The following is a 24,561-nucleotide window of genomic DNA, read 5'->3' as shown; positions in this document are numbered from 1 at the left end:
TGGTGAACAAATGTATTGTTTTCTGCACACATCGGTGATATTTTATTGTCTTTTTCAAAGCGGACTGATCTGATCTGATAAGACTTTCTGCAACCTGTGAAAACAAGGTGCGTCTCAAAGTGGAAACAAAGCGGAAGTGATTATTGTTTTTTTGTATTTTACTTCAGAAAACGAGCTCCAGGAGATTCAACAGTCTCCCTGTGGCTGGACGCCTGGACTGCCAAGACGGACATTTTTTGCAGTGTGCTCCGGCTGGCACAGTAGGAGGGAGGAAGGGAGAGAGAGGGAGAGAGAGAGAATAGGATTGGGGAGGGGGGGAGTGGAGGGGTTGGAGGAGGGGGGTTGGTCCGGGAGAGCATGGCCGCAGGAGCCAGAGCGCTGACTTGTATTGGTTCATCCAGATTGATAACACAGCTTCTCGCGCTCTCTCGGTTGTGTGGCGGAGCCGCTCGTCAGGGGACATTTAACCCGGAGATTGTGCGTTTGCGCGAGGCTGAGTGCTTCGATTTTCTGCGTGCATTGCTGGAGCTGCTTGGAAATCTGCGTGTTCAGTCGGAGCTGAAGCCGCTGGTTTGAGTCTTCTTCCTCTTCTTCTTTTTGGCTTCTTGGTGATTCAAACCGAACAGGAGGAGAGACCCCGAGCTGAGAGGACAGCGGAGATAAAGCGACTCTACAAAGACTGTATCTCTACTCTCTTGATCTCTGCTTTGAGGAACATTTAGTCTCTGATTTTTATTTTTTCCTCTGCGTACGCAACGTTGCCATCTCTCTGGGAAATTCAGTGCGAGTTGGAGAAACTGTTCGCTGCGCTGCGCGGAGTTGAGTCGTGGCTCAGGCGTACATATTGTGGATTTTCACTGTCCGTTACTACTTGAAGTAGATCTGGTTCTCATTCAAGCGAGTGAAGAGTGAGCTTTCGGCGCAGATTAAACGATCTGACTTAAAACGCGGACTGAACAGAAACCTCTCGTTTAAAGAAAGAAAGAAAGTCCAGCTTTAATTTTGTTAGAAACACCGAAGAGAGAGCTGCATCTGTGAGGAGATAAAAAAAAAAAAAAGAGTGGACTCTCAGAGTTCCTCATCCCTTCTCATCACAAGATTTCACCAACACATCCATCTGAATCTTTAAACTCGAACCAGGAGGGACTGTAATCAATTTGGCCTCATCGGAGTTCCAGAGCAAATATGCCGCAGGTGGAAATGATCATCTTCCTCATCCTCATCATTGGGATGTGTGTGTACGGCCAGGACCCGGCTTCCAAGGTGGTGTCCGACCGCTACGCCGTCTACTGGAACCGGACCAACCCCAAGTAAGTATCCCGCCCGCCCGCTCTCCTGCAGGGACACACCGGCATACAGGGCTGTCTCCGCCCGCATGAGGCGGCGGACTTCACCCTTGACGTTGCCCGGTTGAAGCTGCGCTCTAACCGGTGTGCAGCAGTTTCTGTTCCCTGCTCTAACCAGGTGTGCAGCAGTTTCTGTTCCCTTTGTTATCCAATCTGTACACTCTTAGCTCCATTTAAAGCATTACAAGTGGTAAAAGTGAAAAACACCATTATGAACGCTTCTCCGTCTAACACAAGCCTGATAAATTGAGTGTTGTCAGGCTCACTCTTCACTACAACCTTTTATTTGTTGACCTCACTGATGGATTGTTGTGATGATTACAGTTTAATAATCCGCCATATCTGAATCATCTTTGCAATCAACTGTACGAACTGAGCAGCATAAATCATACTTGACACTGGAACAACAAGGCATTTTCACACAGGCTGTCCGCTATTACGCACCATTACGCGCCATTACGCATTAGTGTTTGCTCCACATTCAGGTCGAAAATGAAATACACGAGCTGTGTTACACGCGCTGCGAGAAATACATTTGGCTGAGCTGAGTCTGCTGCGTTGAAATAATGCTGAGTCGCCTCCACTCTGTTGCCATCGTGGAGAATTGACACAATCGTTTTTGTGCCAAATGGCGACTCATCCAATGAGACATTGGAAGTTTGTTTCCCTAGAGAGAGTTTGTGTGGTTTATTATTTATTTTAGTGTTCCAACGACTCACTGTTTTGCTCATTTAGTGCTGATAAAGTGTATTTTGTTGTGTTGGGTGACTAAAACCCTGCAGTTAAAAACTTTAGGTTGCTTCCTGGTTCTAATTATCAGATGTTTGCCCCTTAAAAATATTGCAGTAGGAGCCCAGATTCTTCTACCTGAGATACTAAAGTGACATTTCAGCATCTTCACTCCCTCCTGTGTATATGTTGGGGCACCTCCCCTGGTGACTCAGTGCTTCACTCTTGGCTCTTGAGCGCATAGTGATATAATGAGTGTGTGTCACTTTGTTTCAGTTAAACAGGAATCCACTTTAATTTTGTCAGGTATTAGCGGGCCACAGTTTCAGCCCACACAACAAGGCTGCTGCTGTGCGTCTTTGTGACTAGTGTGACCCTGAGGCAAAGCATGTGCAGAGATTGCTACATCAGAGTCGAACTGACAGGATGTTAATGATACAAATGCAAATGCCGTGGTGACATCAAAGGCGGCCGCTAACATGCAGATATCTGAGTCTGATAACAGCTTTCTGTCCCACTCACGGGCTGCAGGTTTTTGTGTTTTTCTTTCTTGGCCTTCAATCAGTGCCCAGTTCCCAAGTCTGGTTTCTTGGTTGCCATGCTTCCCCCGTCCAAGTGTCCCCTCCACCCCTTCTGCCTCCCTCCCGGCCCACGCTGGGGCAGACAATGACGGGGTACACAGGGGTATTTCAGCAGCGGCCAAGGCACAGCGTGGTGCTGGGTCTTGTGAGAGATCCACACATGCTGAGGTCACACACTTTGTAGTAACCAGGCGAGCTGCGGGTTAAGCAGCACAGAGGGGACCGTTGTCAGGGTCAAAACCGGGGCAGTACCGCTGGCCATGGGGCCCGGTGACGGCCCACGGCTCGGCACCCCGCCTGGGCTTTGTCTCGGCAGAATGGAGGCTAAATAAATGAGTAACTCTAAATGACTGTCTCCTTTTCTCATTCATGACTTTAATCTAAACCTGACCCTGGCTGTATAATGTAAGGGGGGCTGTGCTTAAAGCTGGGGGCCCCCTGACCCGCAGCAGAACCTAACAGTATTCCATACAAGCTTGCGGGCCCCGGATCCCTGCTGTTTAATGTAACCATACTCAGTATTGGAGCCCTGGGAACCTGCTGCGGTACAGTCCCAACTTCCAGATGAGCTTTCTTACCCCCCTCTTCTGCTCTCTCTGCTGCATATTTGACCAAAGTGGGAAAAAATGGCATCCGGAGCAGCAGTCCATACTCAGCCATTCATGAAATCCCCTACAGGAGCTCTGGAATTGAAAGGGGAAGTGAGTTGTGAAAAATGGAAATGCGATGACATTTTCATATGTTTCTGTTGTTTCAAAGGGGCTGCGAAGAGCCTTTTTGTAATTTAGATAAACGTACGTCCATATTTGCTATGCTTTCATCTGAGGGAAACATCTTTCTGCTCTGATGCTCGCTGCTGATAAGGCTCAGACGAGCAGGACTCAGGAGCGTTGGAGGAGGGATTTCATCCTCAGGACAGCCCTGAGGATGGTTCAGCCTCGCCTGGAGTTTGAAAAGCTTCCATAGTGAAAGCGAGTAGCTGTGCTCGTATAAGCTACTTAATGAAATTAAATGAAACTCCAGTATCGGGGAGCCTTGTCAGAAAGAAACTGCTGAGGCACAGTTGATGTGATGACTCGTGGTTGTTTTTGATGCCAGATACCCTCAAAAGTACCCAAAAGGCTGCAAATAATTGTGCTATTTTGCTATTTCTCAGTCAAGCATAATTTCCTCAGTGAAGAGGCTGCAGTAAAATCTTGCACATTGTTCGGTCAGAGTCAGTCCATTAGTCAGGGACACATAATATTGCTGTTAAGGTTTGAAAAGGCTGGGAATGGTCCTTACTTGGGTATAATCATGAAAAAATGTAGGAATTTTACAAAAATTTGTAAAGAGAATGTGGCAAAGCACTGTTTTCACATGTTTCTGTGGTATACGAACAATGAAGACTAATGCGCCGTTGCCGTGGTATAATTCCCCACATTTACAAGCCATTGTTAGCAGAATACAGACGCAAGTACTTGGTTCCACAAGGCATAAGGCATATTTATTGTTTTTTATAAATTGTAACTAATGGTTTAATTAATATTAATAAATGATTTGTTCACGTTTATAGATCAGTAATAAGCTATATAACAACTTTTGGTTTACCAGGTTGTGTAAAGGTAGACTCATCCAATGGCTGCAGAATATCTGAACCAAAACCCACTCAACTACTTGATGGTTTATGGTAGTGAAAGAAGCCTTTATTAATGACTCATTAACATTTACAATTACACACCTGATGGCTTATCAGAAAGTGAGACACACATGACCAAAAACTAAAAAATGTAACAATGTAACAGATAATTCAGTTTGTAGCAAAGTACAAACGTACTTGTATACGAATAGTATAGTATTTTATTAAGTATTAAGTTGACAAGTTCTAACTAAAAGTCAATAAATAACATATGATAAATGCTTATGGTAACATTAGCTACTTGCTAATTATCTAGAAGTAATTTACAAAGCATTAATAATTAACTTATTAATCATTATTTATAATTAATTATGACATATAAACCTTTATAAAGTATAAATGCTGTTGTACATGTTGAAAAGTTGTCAATAACTGGATTTTGGTACAGATGAGTTATTGTGAGTAAGATTAAAACACACACAGTCATTAATAGCCTATTCATGATCTATAAAGTATTAATAAATGATTTATTAACATCATTAAAGCCATCTGCTATAATTTATAAACTCTTTATTAAGTGTGCTTTAACAGATTAGATAGGAAGATTAAAATAATCCAAGAACTGTTTTTACTGTGTGATCTATAAAGCATTATTAGCGCACGTATTAACCATTAGTAAAGTCATTAGTTGTAATCTTTAAATCTATATTAAGTATACGTCATTAGAAAGTGACACCAAGACAGATATATCCCAATCACAGCAAGGGATCAAAACCCTGAAAATAAAAAGTGCAGCGTTTCGTAGTGGAAAAGCTCATGTAAGAAAAATGAGCCACAGATGTTCATTGCCAGCTTTGCCGTCTGTTTCAGTAACCAAATGATGGAATAAAATGTGTGAGTGGGGTATTTACTGCTTCTCTGACAAGGAGCTATTAGTGAATTCCCTGCTCACCAGCTATTTAGCTGCTTCATTAAAACACACCCGGGTCCATATGGTCCGCATGCAGGCGTTGCCGTGGCCCAAGGTGTTTATTTGTTGCTGATAGGTGGGATCAACGGAGAATCAGGGCTGAGTTCCGTCCCTAATCTCCCAAGCTGTTTGTGTCTCAGACGCCATGGAAACTGATACCCCTCGTCATCAAAGAACCTTATTGGGTGGGACTAACGACCTGACAGCTGGGGAGAGAGGGATTCCAACATTCTGCGAGAGCACTGTCACCCCAGGGGTTTCCCTTAATCCCTGATAATGCCCATCCAAAGCTTTCCACAGCAGATGCAACATATTTCTCCATAACACAATCAAAGAATCTTTTCAGTGGCCTGTTTCCATGTTTGATACAAATGTTGTTATTGATTTAAGAGGCCTCTCTGATGATCCATGTCGTCTTCTCCCTCTCCATTTTCTGTGCATACTTGATCATTTTGTGTGGAGTGAAAGCCTCAGATGATAGGAAACTACTCTACTTGACACTTGTGCATATTTCTTCTGATAGCAGTATGACCTCCGCTATTTGCTTTTCTTACACTGCCCTCTTTTTAATCTCCACTTAAAGAAACAATGCTCCATTTTTCACTTGGTGGCGAGCTGATGTTGTGATAGTTTCCCAATGGCATTGTGAGTTGCCCCGTTTGCATTGTTCTTAGTGTTTACCCTCGCTTTCCCCTCTCAGCATTTTCCCGGCTCCCTGCCGCTCGGTTCCGCTTGGATTAAAAACGGACACAAAAAGGCAACCACGTCCAAATATTGACTGGGTCTCAGGACCGCAGCCCTCTCCCAGCGCCGGCCAGACCGCCTGAAAGGCCGCTATTGTTCCGCTCGTACTCAGCGGCCCATAGCCGGCTTTTAGCTATGCAGAGAGACAGACAGAGAGAAGGAGTAGAGGGGTGGTGGTTGAGAGTGTGCATATGTTATCTGAGGTGGGGCAGGGGAATTATAACGGGAGGGACTACACACAGTCACTGGGGGTGAGAGAAACTTCCGTGGAAGAGGCCAGAGGCTACGACGGGGGGGAAGAGTGTCCAGGTCGCCGAGTCCCAGGGTGGGGTCAGAACCAGTGTTTCCACCCTGAGGAAGTGTCAATCTCAAAAGGCATCAAAGGGAGCTGACTGAATGTGATTTCCTGCCCAGGAGGGTGCAGAAAGTATCAATAAACTGTAGATGAGAGGTTTCTTATCTGTGGTTTACCTTCTATTTTATTACAAAGTGCAGGAGCATTAAGCCTCCTCGCAGCACTTCAGGCTTTCAGTGCATGAAATGAAAGAGCATCGCATCTCTGATAGGAAATCTGCCATATTCAATTTCTTGTATCGTGTCAATTTCCTACCACTCACTGGTACTTTAATCAGTTGTACCTTACAGAATGTACTTTAAAAGACTGAACCTTCAAGTCAATTAAGCTGTGAGTTTCATATACTGAGCCCTTCTGCAGAAGGGGGAACAGTCGCCCTGTGGAGTCGCCCGTCATTCCTCATGCTCTCTACGACCCTGCCTGCAGAGAGGAGCTGCCCCAGCACTCTCTTTACGCTCTGACTAATAAGGCGAGGCCCTCAGGCTGCCGGCGCTTGATTGACAGGAGCTAGTGACAAGAGGTTACTAATAAGTGTGGCAGGATTATTGGTTTATAGCAATATTTCTCTCAAGTTCTGGCACAGCACATTCAACGTGGGTACAAAGAGTTGGTGCATTTTCTTTCTTTTTGTTTTGTTTTTCATCACTATAAAACATTTCCCCTCATTTTGTGTCTATTACTGAGCTCCAAACTCTTGTTTTCCTGAAATAGGAGAAATATATCTACCAGTGTGGCACAATTACTTCAACCAGATCCTAAAAGAAGTCAATTCGTTGCAAGAATTTAGCGGAATTGAGTGTCAGTATGTTGAAAAAAGGAAGAATAAGGCACATGGCAGCACTAGAGTCCATAAAAATGACTCCTGAACAAAGACATTTAGTTTAAAATAAGTGAAAAAAATTAATTTAATATGTAATTGAAATCATTTCAGCCAGTTTCTGATTCAAATCGAGCTGTTTCAAGAATGTTCTAGTCTCAGTAAGTTGAAAGAAGAAAGAAGAGAACATCAGCAGTGTGATTATTTCAACAATTTTCCACCACTGAGTCATTATTTTGATAGAAGGTATAATAGAATGAGGGAAACTGACACATGAATCTAGAAAAAACAGGAAGTAGAAACAGGATGAAATAGTTTTTCTTCACCAGCAGGTTTTTTCACTTGTTTAAGAAGATAAGACTTTTATGACTCATCAGTTGACAAAAATGACCTGATAACATTCCTTCTGTGTCCAGATCAGATAGCGTGTGAGTTTGGCTTCTTCTGTTTGATATGCGCGACAGTCAATGGATTAGCGGGGGGGGGGGGGGGACTCTTCGGGCCTAATCTCGCAGTCTCACTCCGCTGCACAGAGGTTCACTTTTCTGCCGTTTTAATCTTAGTGGGGCTTTTTTTTGTGTATGCTGTTTAAATGTGAGTGGTGAAATGGCATCCCCTGTGTCTTTGTAGGCACCGGTGAGGGTATTAGCAAAGAGGCTCTAAGGGGCTTAAGAGGTCAGCCCTCCCTTTGTGCGAAGACACAAAACACTTCCTGTGGGACCCTTCACCCCTCTCTGTTCTTCCCTCAGAAAGCCAAGCCCTGCCTGACCATTCACATTAATCAGCCTTAGCTCCTAATGACTGCAGTAAAGCTTCTAAAAACTGCTTCCAAAAAGGTCCAAAAAGAGCCACTAAGCTGCTAACAGACTGAGCAGTGCTGCTGCTGCTGCTGCTGCTGTTTGCAGGGCATCACACAGTATCAAAGATGGCAGGGTGGATGCTTGGTCATCCTCGCCTCCCTTTATATTCTCCTCAACACCAAAAAGGAATGAAACATGAGTTTAGATTGTTTGTCAAGACCTGAAACAGAGTCAAAGAAAAAGAAAATGTGTCAGCTGCAAAGGATGTTCGTTCTTATGTGCTTTTCTATAAAAAAAAAGTGTTTTTCTGTGCAAGACTACACTGTAAAAATCTCTATCTAGTAAGAAAGTTTTGTGTATTACTGATTTTTTCTTGATTCCTGTGCGACATCCGACCTCATTTATTGAGTTTTGTTTGAAGATTCACTTCTAGAAAACTGGTTTGTTTCAGAAACAGGTTGAAATAACATTTAAGGAGTCAATAATAGAATAAAATGACTTGATAACAGGGAGGTTTTTTTGCAGTGTGACTCCACCAGTGAAGGTGGAGTAAATGTGTGGGATGAGTTGTTTTAATAGGATTGAAAACAGGGAGAGAGCAGAATCAGAAGTATCAGCAGTGATTTATCTCATATGTTTGGATTATTTAGAGGTGAATAACTCTGTTTTAGAGATTACCCAGCTTTATTTTGGACTAAAAACTTTCAGCTCAGAGCCTTTTGGTTTTGACTTGTTAGCTGCGATGTCAGTAGTTTAATACCTGAAGTGGATATCCTGACACGGACGGCTTCGCTGTCTCCTCTGGTTTAAGACAAATGGAAGTAATGAAATAAGAAAATTGGCACGAAACCGGATTCATATCATATACGCGATTACAGCTGTAATGTAAATTGGCTTGAACTATATATGCTTGATAAAAAGCAAATGTGATCATTTTGACAGCTGGGCCAAACCTCCCAGTAAATGTTTCTGGAAATATATTTGGGTCAGTGCGGCTTTGGAGGGAGGCCTGAAACAAAAACTATGTGTACCTCCTCATCAGGGTGATATTTCTTGATTTTAAATGGCTGCTGACTTTCAAGCTTTTGTGTATTTTGGAAGAAATTAGACAAAGCTGATACGTGAGTGTGTTACTTTTCCAGTCAAGAGTTTTGTGAATCATTGTGTGATTCACGGAGTGTTGAGACTCTCTGCAGTGACTGAACAGCACGTCTGACAGCCAGTTTTTCTTTTAGCCGCAAAGACAAACCAAAACATCTCTTGATGAAGCGAAATATGCTATTGTGGGAGACACCAGTTCCGCCTAATTGCTTTTGTTTCTCAAGTTCAAATATCTCTTGCAATCATTTTGGTATGAGGGTTTATCTGATGGTGGTTTGGAGCTGACCACAACACAGAAGAAGTTTTTCGCTTATTTGCCATTTTCAGACTCCCGTAGTGAAAAATATTAAAAGGACAAAATGTGATTTATCTGCGTGTGAAAAACAGTTGTTGTTTCATGAACTTGGTCTGACTTTGCGGGACCTTTCGTGTGGCTATCTGGTCCATTGAGACTCAAAGTGTTTCCTCCTGTTGGATTTCAGCACACTTGCAGCTTTGGGACCCATGAAATATTTAAAAAGCTGTTTGTGATCTCACGATAGAGCCCGGACAAACCTTCACACGCAACCAGGAGAAATCCAGGTCAGGACCGCCATGACTTTAATAGAGGGGTCGACATTATGTCGGCTTTTCTTTCTTTTTTTTTTTTCACAAATCCTTTCCTGGCCTGTGTTTCTTTGGTGATGAATGACTGCGATTAAATTGTTTTTGGTATTTTATCATAGCGCAACACGAGCACGAGGGTCATTAATTGAAATCTCAGACTGCCAAAATCTGTACACTTTCCATAGACATGGCTGACTTCTCCTCTTCGCCCTTTCTCTGTGGTGTGTGGCGGAGCGGGGAGCACAAGCAGCCATTTTCCAAATTCGACTCCATTTTGTTTCAAGGAATAAAAGTAGGTTACGAATCCTGGGAAATCACTTGAGCAGTTTCTGATCTTTTCTGATCTGATAGTCAACTACTTAAAAAGACCACTCCTTTGTATGAAGTCATTTGTGTGTAATTGACTCCTTAAAGTCTGTTTTTTCTGAAACTACTGGAAGTAAAATTCTGTTATCAGTTCAGATCAGAATATTTCAAGTATTTTCTTCTATCATGTCTTTCTTGAGTTCAGTGCAGTGACCTGCTTTGTTCCTTATTGTTTTAAGATAGACAACAGGCACATTTCTATTATTTTCTGATGAAAATAAGTTGAAATATTGTTTTTTTTCGCCGGCAGATTTTTCACTTGTTTGAAGAAAATCAGGTTTTTACCACTCAGTATTGCAGACAATTATTTGATTTTTTTATTGCTGAAGATTATGATGATCATCCTACATTTGTGGCTAATTAAATCTAGCTTATTATTATTATAGGAAACTTCAGATTTCATCAACTAGTCTTTCCTTGGCTGGTAGATCAAAGACTGCAACAAGGGACAAGCAAGGAGCAGCACTGCAAAAAATACTCTTCTACAAAAAAGCGAAATTTTCTGTTATCTACAGAAATGTCAAACAAAACGTCTGCAAGTTATGAAGATAAAATGACTTCAAAAGATTCTCTGAAACTATCATGAAAATCAGGCCACTACACTGTCTATAATATCTTAAAACCATCTGACCTTAAAAGAAGTCAAAAAGATTTGATAAAAGCAATAAAACTTCAGAAATTCAAGAAAATCATTTTTTTTTACACAAAATTGTTTTGTATTTCAGCTCCATTCAGAAGTTATTTATGTAACTGCACTGTGTTTTTCATTTAGTCTAGTTTCAAGGTCTGATTCTTGAAACTAGTAAAGCCATGTAGTTCTCTCTTAACAGATGTTGGAGATATGAGGGCGACGACTAGGCAATCCATTTTTCAGACTTGTTTTTTTATGAGCTCCAGCTGCAAATCAAAAACAGGTGCCTTGAATCAAGTTTAATAATCTAATGCAAATGTTTCTTGACAAGATTATTTATTTTAGAAAAGTAAAGAGATTTAATCATCCTGAAATCAGATCTTATGACTTTGTTGCAGTGAGGTCTGTCTGTCAGCCTGATTGACCTACTAACATGATGATTGTAGCTGTTGATGTTTGTTTTTGGTGTGTGCCATCACTGCTGCCCTATACAGGCTGGTACCTTGGCGCTCATATCACTGGTCGCAGCAGCAGCACGGTGGGAACACGCAGGCAGACGCTGCGAGCGCTCGTGCTGATGATCTCCTTTTATGTCTTGGCTCCATCAGGGCCCGGAGTTATTCTAGTGCATAATTGATGGAGGAGTTAGAATAGCAGAAGTAATGCGATGAGAGGGTGCAGCCAAGCGGAGCGAGGGATCGCGTGCGTGGGGCTGCAAACATTGCAGGGGACGAGAGGAGGGCATCTGGCGTAACAGGTCCCAGCGCTGAGTCGACACAGAATATGTCACCACCGCAGCCAATCGCGGCGCCCCTCTTCCCCACCAATCAGATGTCTCCGCTTGAGCGGAGTACTACGCTCTCATGAATCAGACGAGAGACTAGTGCTTCTCAGAGCTCTTGTCGGCTTATATTCCTTCTTATTTGTGGCATTAAAGCTTCAGGTTGAAACTTAAGTATAATTGAGATAATTAGCATTTTAGTGTAGATTGCACTTGGACTAGAAAGGAATGTTATAAATGACCTTGGGGTATTTTTGGCCACAGAAAGCTTTCTTTGTCCCTTTAGTGAATTCTGGGGATGTATTTGCGGTATCAGCAGTGGCAGGGTGGATATCACACCTAGACCAACCCCTACAAAGAGAAACTAATGGTCCAACAAGCCTGTATTGTCTGTTTAACAAAAGAGACAAGGTTACAGATAACCTGTCCCGTCCTGCTTCAAAGAGACTGATGAACTCTGAGGGAACAAATAAAAACCAGGAGAGGAGACGGGTTTCACACTGTGCCCCAAAGTTTCTAGAGTTTTAAGTTCTTTTTCTTTAAGAGAAGAATATGTTTAAAAATAATAATGTCAGGAAAAATGACACCAGAAAAATATTGAATAATTGCAAAACATTGTATGTATGTGAACTATATTTCCTGAGAATGAGAAGATAAGTTAAACGTATTATAACCATTTTAAAAGAATCAAAAAAAGGTCATTAGTTAGAACTTAATGTGTATATTTATGATTTAATGCACCAAATAAATTACAGTAACTCTCTTTACTCTGGTACTGAATTTATCACTTTTCGATAAGAACTTAAGGCACAGAGCACTGCAAAAAACAAACAAAAACCTTAACCAGCCATTTAATCTCATGTTGTTCTCATGTTGTTCTCATGAACCTTCAAAATCCTAAAAAACAAGAGGAAAATCTTCTCGTAGTGGTGAGATCATTTGGAATTTTCCAGAAATAAGAGTCACTATTTTGGAAAAGGACAGAATTAAGTCAAGAAAGGTTAAAAAAAATTACTTTTCAATCTAGAAAATGTGTAAAACATGTTCATTCGTGATGGAAGGTAAATAATTTCACTTCATTAAGAAAAATGTTCCACTTGATTTTAAGAAAATGTATTTCGGAATATTGAGTTTTTGCAGTGTAATCACCTCACTTCCAAAATAAAGTGTTGAAAAAAATCTAAAAAACTTATAGAACTTGTTTACTTTATTTTATCTGCTATTATTCAGGCCATGTGAGTTTTTAATACAGTATTTGCTGTGTACCAATTACTTTATATTTTGTGTATTAAAGTGCAGAATGCGCATTGGACACAGCTAATGGGAATTTACTATAATTTCACGGACAGAGACAGTGTTCTTGTAATTATCCAGCAGCCAGCGTAATGCAAACAGTAAGTTGTGCAGAGTTTTGTGTGTGGCTCCGCAGACAGTAGCTGGTGTCTGAAGTCGGCTCTGAAACGCAGACCTGTCCAGCAGAGCACTTAGAGGCCACTGGACCGGGACTGTGCCTATTAAGATCATAAAATCCCGCTCATAAAGATGTTTTATTTGTTTCCTGAGTGTGCCGGCTGCTTAGGTTTCCATCAGAAGTCTTTATGGCTCAGTGCTCATATTTCTGTCTCTGGATGCAGGTGGCTATTAAGTTTTAGTGGACTTTTGTAAGTAGCAAAAGCCTGGTCACCAAAAGTTCACTAATTATTTTTTTCTTCTTCTTAATGGATGTTTTTTTCTTTTTTTTCCTCTCTTAAACTGAGGCATTTTCATGAATATCTGTTACGTAGTGTGATCTTATGGCAGGGAAAAAATTCCATTGTAAATAGAAATAACTTCAATTTACAGCGAATTATTTGTATCAGCGATGTTAGTAAATATAAAACTTATGTTTTTATCAGTATAGTCAAATCATCTTTATCTGCATCTAAATACATATTATTTTATTTTTCGTATGTCACGCCTTATACACAATGTTTAAAAATACAGTTTTATTCACAGTGACTTAGACATTTTTAAAATGCTAATTATTTAAAATTTATTTGAAGTAGAATTTCTTGAAAACTAATTGTTAATTTTAGCATAAAAGTTAGAATTTAAGTTTTATTTGAAATAAAGATACACCACACCCAAATTCATAGTTTGTATTTTTTAAAAATATGTAATACAGTATAATAATATTGATATATTATTTCTATGTGTTTATCCATAGTATGTGCAAATATGCATTTGCATTAATATATAATATTATTATTGTTTTCTACAACTTTTTTACAGCGTCATATGACTTTAAAGTTACACTTTGTAAACCGAAAATGAATAAAATCTTGTATATTGTCTTAAAATGTGCAGAATTAATTAATCAAACTGCATTTTCATAGTAAGAAAAATATTTCAAAATAAAAAATCAGAAAAGTAAATTTATTGATTTTACATTCGTTGTAATTTTATATATTTTTAAAAATGTCCAGTAACATTTTTTTGCCTCGATGTAGCCATAGTTATGAAATTTAATCTTATATTGTGTCTTATGACTGGTGTTTCACCTAAATTACTGGTAAAAAATAATCTTCTCAAAGGCGAGCTGGCATTTGCAGGGTTGAACCTCGCTTTGATGCAGCCATGTGTCGTTGGCGCGGGGTTCCACTTCTGTCAGTTTCACTTATTTGAGTCTGTCTGATTATAGGCTGGAATAAAAGCGAAGAATTGATCGAAGAAGAAGAAAAAAAAAAAGGCCTGATGTGTGGATGTTGAAGTCCTGTGACTGCTCCTCTGGGTCACATGGTTCTTCCAGAAGTAGTGCTGGTGAGGTCTAGACACGCGATACACAGGGGGGTTAGAGAAACACGCCGGCTAAGACGTCATACACATTTACCATCCACCAAGCCACTCCTGTATGGAGGCAGGCCCGTTCTAAATTTTGCCCAGCAACCCAGCAGTGTAGTGGGAGATGTGGCGCTATGGTGCAGCACCACAGTTTGACACAGTTTTGACCATTTCTGATCAGAAACCACATTTTTTTGTGATTATTTCAAAGTACAGGCAAGAGATTTAAGACTCTGTGTGAGCATAAAGTTTGTTTTGAAATAATTAAAGTAGTTTTAATTAATATTCTCATTCAATTAAATAGTTTGAAGAGCAACTTTTGACGCTGAATCACCAGCTGAGAGGTCTTTCCTACATCTGGTGATATCATATCTTTGTCATTTGGAGCCCAAAATGTTCAAAAATTAGGTTACAAATCCTCCACACTACAGTGAAAATGGATAAATATGCAAATTTGTTCCAAGCCCAAAAGAAAAAAAAAAACAGGGGTGTGTCTTCTCAGAAAGTCACCAATCAGGGTTAACCCATAACCCTGCGGCAGCCAATGAGCCATGGAGCAGCTGTGCTTTCATTGGCCTGTTGAGCACAGATAACCAAAACTGTGCCAGATACACCAGGGTAGAAATAACCCAGAATTCCTGTCGCCTGAAGGGAGCAAAGCTCTTAATGCAGCATGTTGAATTCATGCTGCAGCTTTCTCGGGGATGTAAAATAAAATGCCAACAGCTATGTGAATAAATCACTATCTGTATGGTGTCCGTGCATCCTGGCAAGGACACACACACACACACACACACACACTGTTGCAGTGTCCGCTACAGTATAAATGTTAGAAGGTTACACAGAGCTGAGTTTGCTTTCTGTCTTGCTGGCTCATTATCTCTCCCAGTGCTTCTCATTTCTCTCTCTGTCATAGTCATATGACTAGTACTATGACATGTCATGACATATCATGTCATAGTACTCTGCCATACCTGCCACATTTTTAAAAAAAAATGTATGATACTTTCCAAATTTGGTGTAGTGGCCCTAAATCTGTCATACAAAGTTTGCTGTTGGCAGACAAGAATTTCTTGACATAATGCAAATCACCCAAAGTTATTGAAGTGTACCAACAATTTGTTATTTGTGAAAATAGCTACGTTTGTAACCACAGAATCCCCAAATTTGTTGTAGTGTAACCAAATTGTATTTGTTATAATCCCTAAATTTGATGTAGGGTTACCAACATTTCATGTCATAAATCTAAAATATGTTTTTGTGCTCATAACTCCCAAAATCTGATGTAGTAACCTTGACATTATTTATTCATGATAATACCAAAATTTGTTACGGTGAAAGAATCCAAACATGTTGTATAGCAGCTCCAGGATTTATTATAATCACAAAATTTGTTATTAGGGCCCATTACAATTTCTTGTTGTAATTATAAAATGTGCTAGAGTGTGTGCAAATCCCACAAATGTATTTGTGAGGGTACGAAATTTTGTTATAGAGCTCCAAACATTTTGTGCAGGACCTTTAAAATGTATTAATTTTAATAAAATCAACATTTCTTATAGCAACACACACTCCCAATTACTGTAGTCGACCAAAATGTATTTGTGACAATGCCGAAATTCGTTCTAGGGCCCCAAAAATGTGTTATTTGTATAAAACAGAATTTTTTATAGCACCATAAAATTTCAAAATGTAATGAAGCGTCCTAAAATTTGTTGACGTAATCCAAAAAAAATGTTTTAGAGCCCCAATTTACAAATGCTATTATGCTATAGCATATATCTATATATCTCTAAATATTCTTATCTTCAATTTTTTAATTTATGACAAACAATTAACCCAGAAACAGCTTAGGTTTTCAGTTCATTCAAGGCCCCCCTGGTGGCTACGGAGCTCTAAACTCTCTCTAAGCTCGTCTCCTGCAGGCTCTGCTATCAGATATGAGAAGAGCGATTAAGGCTTCTCTGAAATCACTGCTTTGTTCTACCCCCCCCCCCCCCCCCCCCCCCCCACACAAAAAAAAAACCCCATCTTCACCCCTGACCGCTCAACTGAGTCACTTCCTCCATGTGTTCAACATACAAGCACTGGACGCTCGCTGTTGGTTGAGATCATTGTAAAGCCGCTTTTCTGTGCTTGTTTATGAATTTGAGCGTCTGATCAGTCTTATGATTGTGGTTGTTCCTCTTTTGAGAGAATTGGTTTGGTTGGTTAATTGAAAACAGTTGACGCACAAAAAGGTTGAGTGTATTGCAGCTCCTTTATCTTTCATGTGTTGGTTTTCATGCTGTGATCTTGTAAAGAAAGGGTTCAGGTGCAGCACAAATGAATGTCAAGACAGTGCACTGGTGACTTTAATTTGGTGGTGTGCTCTGTGGGCACAGACACACCTTTAATCTGCTGTGGAAAATGAGTCTGCAGACTTTGAGAAGACACACATGCACACAGACATGTTGTCCTAGGTCATTTTTGGAGACATTACATAGACTTACATTCATTTCCTGGAGACGTACCCTAACCCTAACCATAAACACTACTTGCCTAACCCTTACCCTAACCCTAACCTTAACCACTGACCCAAAAATCAGCTTTTTCCCATTTGGGGACATGGCTTTTGTCCCCAATTGGACAAGTCATCCCCAATTAACTGGTCTTGAGTCTGAAATTTGTCCCCAAAAGTAGCTTATGACACACACACACACACACACACTTGCACACACAGGCCATGCATGCCTGCACACAGAGGCAAACACACACAGATGCAGACGCAGACTTACGAGCAGGGTGTCGTATGTTTATCCTATAAGTCAGCTGTTTGATCATAATTTGTGATTAACCAGCCATGAGCGCTTTTGAATTAAGTGCAGCTTTTCATGTCAAAGTAACTGCAGCCTAATCTGTCTGGCCGTTCCCAAATGCTTTATAGTTGAGCAGAGCAGATGACACAGAGCAGGGTGGCTGGGTGGCGGCGCTGGTGTCTTAGAACTGGAATGTCGCAAGATTTAGTCCCAGTTGTGGTTTGAGCGCAATAAATTCCTGCCCCTCTGATTAAATCTAAGAGGATGGAGAAAGGAAAAGTCTCAAATTATCCACTCATATTTAGAACATATAATAGTAGAGGTACTCCATAAACGTATATATTTGCAGTTTCAAGCTTTTAGTTTGCCTTAAAAGCTGTCCTTAAGAGCAGGTAGAGGTTTCGGGAACCAGCAGCTAATGAAACCAGGTGTGTCAGCTGATTGCACAACTGAATCTGTGAGACTGATGATGTCACAGGACTAAACTGTGTGTAACAACTTCAGTTTTTAGAAGATGTTGAATCACTGTTCAGTGAAAGTAACCTTGCTTCTATAACTTTGACATGCCGCAGCAGTCCAACACGAACTAAATACACTTACATACAGCTAACAGTATGTTAAAGAAAGCTGGTCAGTTTTCAATCAAAATAATGTCTTGTGTTGGCTTAAATCACTGCAGTCTGCACAGTTGAAATTGTCACTCTGCTTTGTTCACTGCCTCACAGTTTTCCATCAACAGCGGTTTTTCTGTGTTCTTCATGTCCTTCCTTTAGGTAGGGCTTGTTATTTTCAGGGTTTATTTTTTAAGAAAAATCTGGGGATTTATTGATGTTTACTTGTAATTTTAAAAATGGGGCCGGAAAATGGTGAAAATCAATCCCACAAAAATCCCACTGAACATTGGATTCCTACTGCATGAGGTATAATTGGAACTATGCTTGCTGCAAGAAGACCTAAGTTACTGAAAACTGTGGTAAACAGTGTCTTACTGTGGAAGAAGAAACAGAAGACATTTAGGTGTGTGGGGACACAGTGAGATCTGGGGGGGAAAATTTGTCAAACTTGATCTGCTTCATTTAAAAATCTGTTATTATTTGGTGAAAATCTGACAAAATCACAATTTTTTTGTGTGTTTTTTTTCTTTCCTAATTTCCCAAATGAATCACTTTGAGGCTAGACTTGCTTACATTTTGAGACTGTGCAGTGAGTCTGCTTCTATCCTGCAGTCAACCAGTGATTTGAAAGCTCCCCTGTCTGGTGGAGCGTCAGGTTACAGTGGATCCAGATACTGTATTTGCTGGTTGTTAAATTTTTACGCAACTTTTATTTCATTCATAGTACATTGCTGCCATAAGTTTGCAGCTTCAGCAACAGCTGCGGTGGTATCAGATCGTGCCTTCGACGAGACTCTGCACATGTATCTGCATATGTCTGGTAGCCTTGTCGTGCATGTTTCCCAGGCAGTCAGAGGTATATGTCTGAGAGGAAAATATAACAAAATAATTCCCTACAAAACCAATGTGTAACATTTACATTAAAATGCCTTAAAATGCATCAAACTCACCCTCCATAGCATGCCCTGGGCACGCCGTTCCCTCCCCACAAATGTTTCTCCTACTGCCCTTTTGTTCCGCTCCAGAATGGAGTTGACGCGTGTGAAACCGAACGTGATACCAGGGGCCCGAGAGTTCATTATTCACCGCTGTTCTCACGGGGCGAGTGAAAAATCACTCCTTTGTGCCTTGGAAGAAAGAGTCTTCCTCTGACCTCATGGTTGCGCAGTGTAATGTCAAAAGGCCCCAAGGTTTGTGTGGTGTAGCCACACCCACTCTGTTGTGGAGCCGCTGTGGAATCCAACCAGGGTCCCCTGTCCCTGAGAGAGAGAGGGAGACAGAGAGAGAGAGCTGAGGAAAAAATACAGCCTCTTGTAAACAAATGTTTGGATCCCACATCATATACCACACTAATTGGACCTTGGCTGCTCAGAGGATCTTTTTTTTCCCCCTCCAAATCCAAATAGTGCATTTTCTGCATTCTCTGTACACTGTCCACTTCAGACCACACTCACTCTCCAATTAGGGCCTTCCTATTAATGGACGCGTTAAAGATTTCTTCCATGCCACAATCTCTCTCATGCAGGGCTGCACAGTATCAGACTGAGTCTGAATTATAGGTTTCTTGACGTCAGCTCAGTCAGGGGCTCTCCTCTGCTCGTCACGTCTCTCAGAGAGTTGACCAACATCAAACACATTTCTGCGTTCATCAAAGCAGCTGTAGAACGACGTTCCTGAAGTGCAGATCATGTACGGTGGTGGATCTGAGAAGGCGCTCTCAAAGCTTCAATCTGAAAGCTAACAGATGACATAATGACCCAGAGGAGCCTGCTGCCTTTCAGGTGTTAATTGAAGCCGTGTGTGGTATGTTTGTGTGTGTGTGTGTGTGTGTGTGTATCTGAGTGTGTATTTTTGCCATAGATTCACCCCTACACCCACACACACACACACACACACACACACACACACACACACACACACACACACACCCACACACACACACAAGAAGTATGAAAGAAAGTCTTTTATTTTGTTTTTTAACTGGTTTCCTGTACAAATCCACTGAATGTGCTATATACAAGTATACTTTTGCTTTATTTTATTATTTTACTTCATTTTGTAATGTAGCTTAATCTGTCTTGTTTTGAAATGCTGATATTCTGGAAACAACAAGAGACAGGGATTTTTTTTGCAGCAGCAGCTACAAAATCCTTTTGGTACATTGTGTCTTGTAACAGCCTTACTCTGTCTGGTTTCAAGAAACTGACTTCATGAAACAACATCAAGATTTACGAGATTGAAGTTTTACTTGTTTTTAACAAAACAAGATTTTACGGTTGCGTGATAAGACAAAAATGACTGCCTCATCGCCCCTCTGTCTTTCACTAGCTTGTCTTGAGATAGTCATACTCACTTCTAGAAAATTGCTTATTTTAACAAAACAGGACTTTGTAGGATTCAACAATTGACAAAAAATACTTCATAGGATTTTGGCAGCAGCTGTGAAAACCTTTTGATATGTTCCACAGCTGCCATGTTCTGGGATTGTGATTCAATTCCAGAAAAGTATTGAAACATCAACACATTTTGTTCACTTGTTTGAACGAGTCGAGACAACAAAAATGTGATGAGAAACATTCTTTTTCTTTATTTTGTTTTTGTATTAAAATACTGTTTCTAGAAAATTCCTGTAGCAACAAGATTTTTCTTGGTTTTAACCTTACAAGACGTTTAGGGCTCATAATGTGGCTAAGTGGTTTGAAGAGATGGAAGTTTTTCTGCAACAGTTGCTAAATTCTTTGGATACACCCTCCCTCTGCATGCTGACAAATCCAGACCCAACCCGTATCACAGGCAGTAATGGAGTTTTCATAGCAAATCCTGGTAAGTCTGTGATATATGATAGTCTGCTTTAATCACTCATAATTATGACACGACTCGACCAAACCCGAGATCTCAAGAGGTTGATTTTGGAACTAGCTCCGATGTTCCATCCAGCTCCACCGTCTTTCCGTCGTCTCCCACCTCCCTAGATAGCTCTGTCTTGTTAGCCAGGAATGTGGAAATGGCACATTTTAGCTAAACTAAACCTTCATGGGAAAACGTTGCTTCTTCTGTGGAGGAAGAACTGTTAATGGATTAAGTGGCTGCTGTTTCCCACCCGGGGGCCAAGCCTCGATCGTACCCCAGTTTATTCAAACTAGACCTCCCCCCCCCCGCCCCCCCCTTTCCTCCATCTGCATGCAGGCTAATAGGCATGGCTAGCGTAGCTCAGCTTTGGACCCTGGTCCTCCGCCATGAACTTGGCTTTCCTGCCCCTCTTCACCCCATTCATGTCAGCAGGCTCTGGCATTCTTGTTGGGCTTTTTAAGTGTGTTCACTTTGGACGGCGATGAAAGGAGTCGAGGGAACACGGGATCTTAAATCACTTAATGAGGGGAGACAGGCAACGCTTTTGTCCAGCTTGTTCTGGAGCTGCGTCCAGCCAAAGGCCTCTAACGGGCTCTGACACCTCGCTCTGCTGCAGACCTGAGTGTGTGTGTGTGTGTGTGTGTGTGTGAGTGTGTGTGTGTGTTGGTGCATCGCCAGCATCGTTTCAGACTGCCTGGCTTCAGCGTCTGTACAATTTTTGTTCTACATTTCAGCATTTATTCAGCATTTCCTCACCACCGCGGCATATTTGTTTGGTCTCGGCATATTTTGTGTCTTTGGGCAGCGGGATGCATATTTGTGTATGTGGTGAGGGTTAAGTGGGAGGCAGAAAGAAGCCGCATGATGTGTTAGGCAGCGTTGTCGAGGACAGGGTCGCTGCCTGCGGGTGTTTGGCCTTGGCCTTCAGTGAACATGTGCTGACTGAGCCGGAGCATGAAGGGAAAACCCAGAGAAGGAAATAAATAAACAAGTGGCAGCAGAGTTTCACATGTTTGTGTTTGGTCGTTACCTCGGCCTTGAAATTTTGCTGTTTCAATGAACTGAACAAACAAATATGTTAATGGTTTAAACCAAGAATGTGAAAAATGGTTAAATAAAGTCCCATTGTTATGACCTGGGAGCATTCACATATTATTCCAAGATTAGGAGGTTACCACAACTGCTTGACCAGCAGTCACAGCATGAAATAGATGGAAAAGCAGCCAAATAAGCTATTTTTATTTTATCTTATGATATTTGTAGCCTCTTCCACACATGCACTGCAACCCTGAAGTTAACTGGGCTTTACCCAGAGGAGCTATATGTGTGAACGCAAATGTCCAAATCAGTCAGACCAGACATTAAACAGACTTTACCCTGCCAGATCCCTAGTATCAAGTCCGTAAAATGTCCGATTGAGCCCACGTGTGAATACAACAGTGAATTCTCTGGAGAATTCACAGCGAACGAGTGGGCATGTTGCTAATGTTTTCATGCTGGATAAACGCAGCAGGCCGGCTAAGCTGCATTGTTTTGACTGGGCCTGAACGCTCCGCTGTGAAACGAGCACTAACGGGAGAGAGGACTTCCTGTGATTTCTCATAAAACAAAAGCCGTTTTATTTCTGTTGAAAAGCTTAAACATGCCAAATTACAACTGCAGCGTACTTTTTGCATCATGTCTTGCCTCCTGCATGCTCTACCCAGGGGCCACCCCTCGCCTAAACCAAAGGGAGTATTTCCAGCAGGTGAGAACGCATCTTAACCTCCTACAATGTGCTACATGTGTGAAAGGGTAACTCTGGACAATGTCTGGACCTGATTCTCCGAACATTGTCCGGAGTTCATATGTGACAACAGCTTTATATCACCAAATCACAACAGAAGTTATCTCAGGACACTTTTCACAAAGAGCATCTGCTTTGACCAGTTGGGTTGAGAGAGAAAGAGGGAGAAGAGAGACACAGAGAAGCACAACAACAATAATAATAACAATAACAACAATAATAATAATAGAAACATGACTAATAATAATAGTGGTAATCAGTGGGCAAAAAAGACTTATAATAATAGCAGCAGCAGTTGGCGTCAAGCTGGAACACGGGCAGGCGATCTGCAGCCACTACGATTCAAAGGGAAATATTGTTCTTACTTTGTACTTGTTCCACTTCATCTATTTGACAGCTTGAGTTACTTTTCAGATTATTTTTTTTTACATTAAATAAACTTATAAATTATGCTGCATTGTTAAACAGTAAACCTGTTAGGCTATTGACTCCTTACAAACAATCTGTATAGTTGTTGCCTTTTGTCATGTTTCAGATTCTCAGATTCAGTAGTTAGCAGTTCCACCAAAAAGAGTTTACTTCTCAAAACCTCTCATTGTTTCATTTAAATAACTGATCGACGCTCATATTGACAAAACTCTCCAATATTGTGACATTACCTACATGATATAAGGAATATGAGCTTGTTCTGGGTTCTTCTAGCACAGTTTTGATTTATGTGAGCCAAACAGTGGGTTAATAACAGGTAGGGTGAAAAAACGTATTCCCCATATACAGGATGTTAATAAAGCCACTGTTATTACCTACTTAAGTACAGCTTGAACTGTATGAGAGTCTGTACCAGAGTGTAGCTTCACTACTGGTCTGATTAGGATCAAAAACGCCCGGGCAGTCAGAGGTTAGCTTTGTAGTCCAGGCCTCCGCCCCGTGACATCACAACCCAGGAAATCCCGCTTTCTTTCTCCCCCCCTGGCTTCCTCCATCCTCACATCAGCCGCTGACTCTCTCTCACCTCCTCGACACCCGCTGCTCTACACTCCTCCAGCCGTGAGATGAGCTGCTCTCCCTCTCCGCTGTCTCCTCCACTGCTAGTTAAGTCTATTCACTTCACTCAGTTCATTTTCACTCGTGCGCTGCTCTCTCTCCCACATTCTTCACCCTGCACTCCTTCCTCCCCCATTTGCCGCTGACATTTCTGCCCAAGCCGCGTATTAGCCCTGGGATGGCTGTTTGGATCTGACACTTGTACTGCTCTCTCTCTCTCTCTCTCTCTCTCACTCATTGTCTCTCACCGTCTACCACCATCTCCCTCTGCTCTCTCTTTCGCACATACTGCACACGCATTTCACACATGCTCACACACACATACTGACTAGCTGGCAGGCTAGTGTTCAGTTACAGGACACCCTGCGGTGTTTCTCCTCTGTCCTCAATGTGTAAATGAGTTTTGTGAACTCCTCTTCATTAGAACTGGAGCTTTTCAGAGGCCGGTTTGGGCACCCTGGCACCAAACCGGCCTCGGATGAACCATTAACATATCAGCTGTAAACAGTTGTCGCTGCAGTGCTGCTGTGCGCGCATGCATCTGCATATGTGTGTGTGTGTGTGTGTGTGTGTGATGGCATGTTGATGTTGCTCTAAAAAGCCAAGATTTATATGGCGCTCTCAATTTAGCTTCACTGCAGCCGCTTCTTGGCTGTTAGACCTCACTGTTCTTTTCAGCTGGCTCAAGTCCGGTTCCTTTCACAGTCCTCCAAAAAAACAAGAATGCCATGAAGTTCCCATGGTAAATCACATTCACATTTACATTTTAGGCCTCAACTAGAATGCAACGAATACTATGGGAGAGGCTATGTTCAGACCCACAACAGCACTGCATCAAAAACCCATAACGGTCTGCAGTGGTGTTTCTATAGGAATGGATGAGAAGATGTAAAACAAAGAAAGTACAGTTTGAAGGTATATCAGCCACCAATACATTTTACAGCAGTTTATACTCCTTTTAGGCACAATTTTATAACTCTGGAAAGTTACAAAAGCAATTATTTCTTCATCTCTCTCAATATCTTTGAGGGAAATAGAACTAGCTCAAGATTCAATAGAGTTTCATTGTCATGGTCTCCAACAGTGAAATTACAGTTGTAAATCCAGTCAGCTAAGAAATAAGATAATACCAAATGTAAGCGACAAAGAAATAAATGTAAATAAGAAAAAAAGCCAATTAAATAAAGAAAGAAGTAACAGCAAA

General features: G+C 41.3%; 1 protein-coding gene across 1 annotated transcript in view; it reads left to right on the top strand.

The window, feature by feature from the left end:
• Positions 1–346: 346 nt before the first annotated feature.
• Positions 347–24,561, top strand: part of LOC121885542 (ephrin-A5b-like) — a 76,887-nt gene continuing 52,672 nt past the window's right edge. The window contains exon 1 of the mRNA XM_042395098.1: positions 347–1,310. Coding sequence (XP_042251032.1) covers positions 1,186–1,310 — 125 coding nt within the window. The 5' untranslated portion in view covers positions 347–1,185. The remainder of the gene's footprint in view (positions 1,311–24,561) is intronic.

The sequence above is a fragment of the Thunnus maccoyii genome, chromosome 19, assembly GCF_910596095.1.
Source record: "Thunnus maccoyii chromosome 19, fThuMac1.1, whole genome shotgun sequence".
Taxonomy (NCBI): Eukaryota; Metazoa; Chordata; class Actinopteri; order Scombriformes; family Scombridae; genus Thunnus; species Thunnus maccoyii.
The sequence above is the reverse complement of the archived record's forward strand: the minus strand, read 5'-3'. Positions and strand labels throughout refer to the sequence as shown.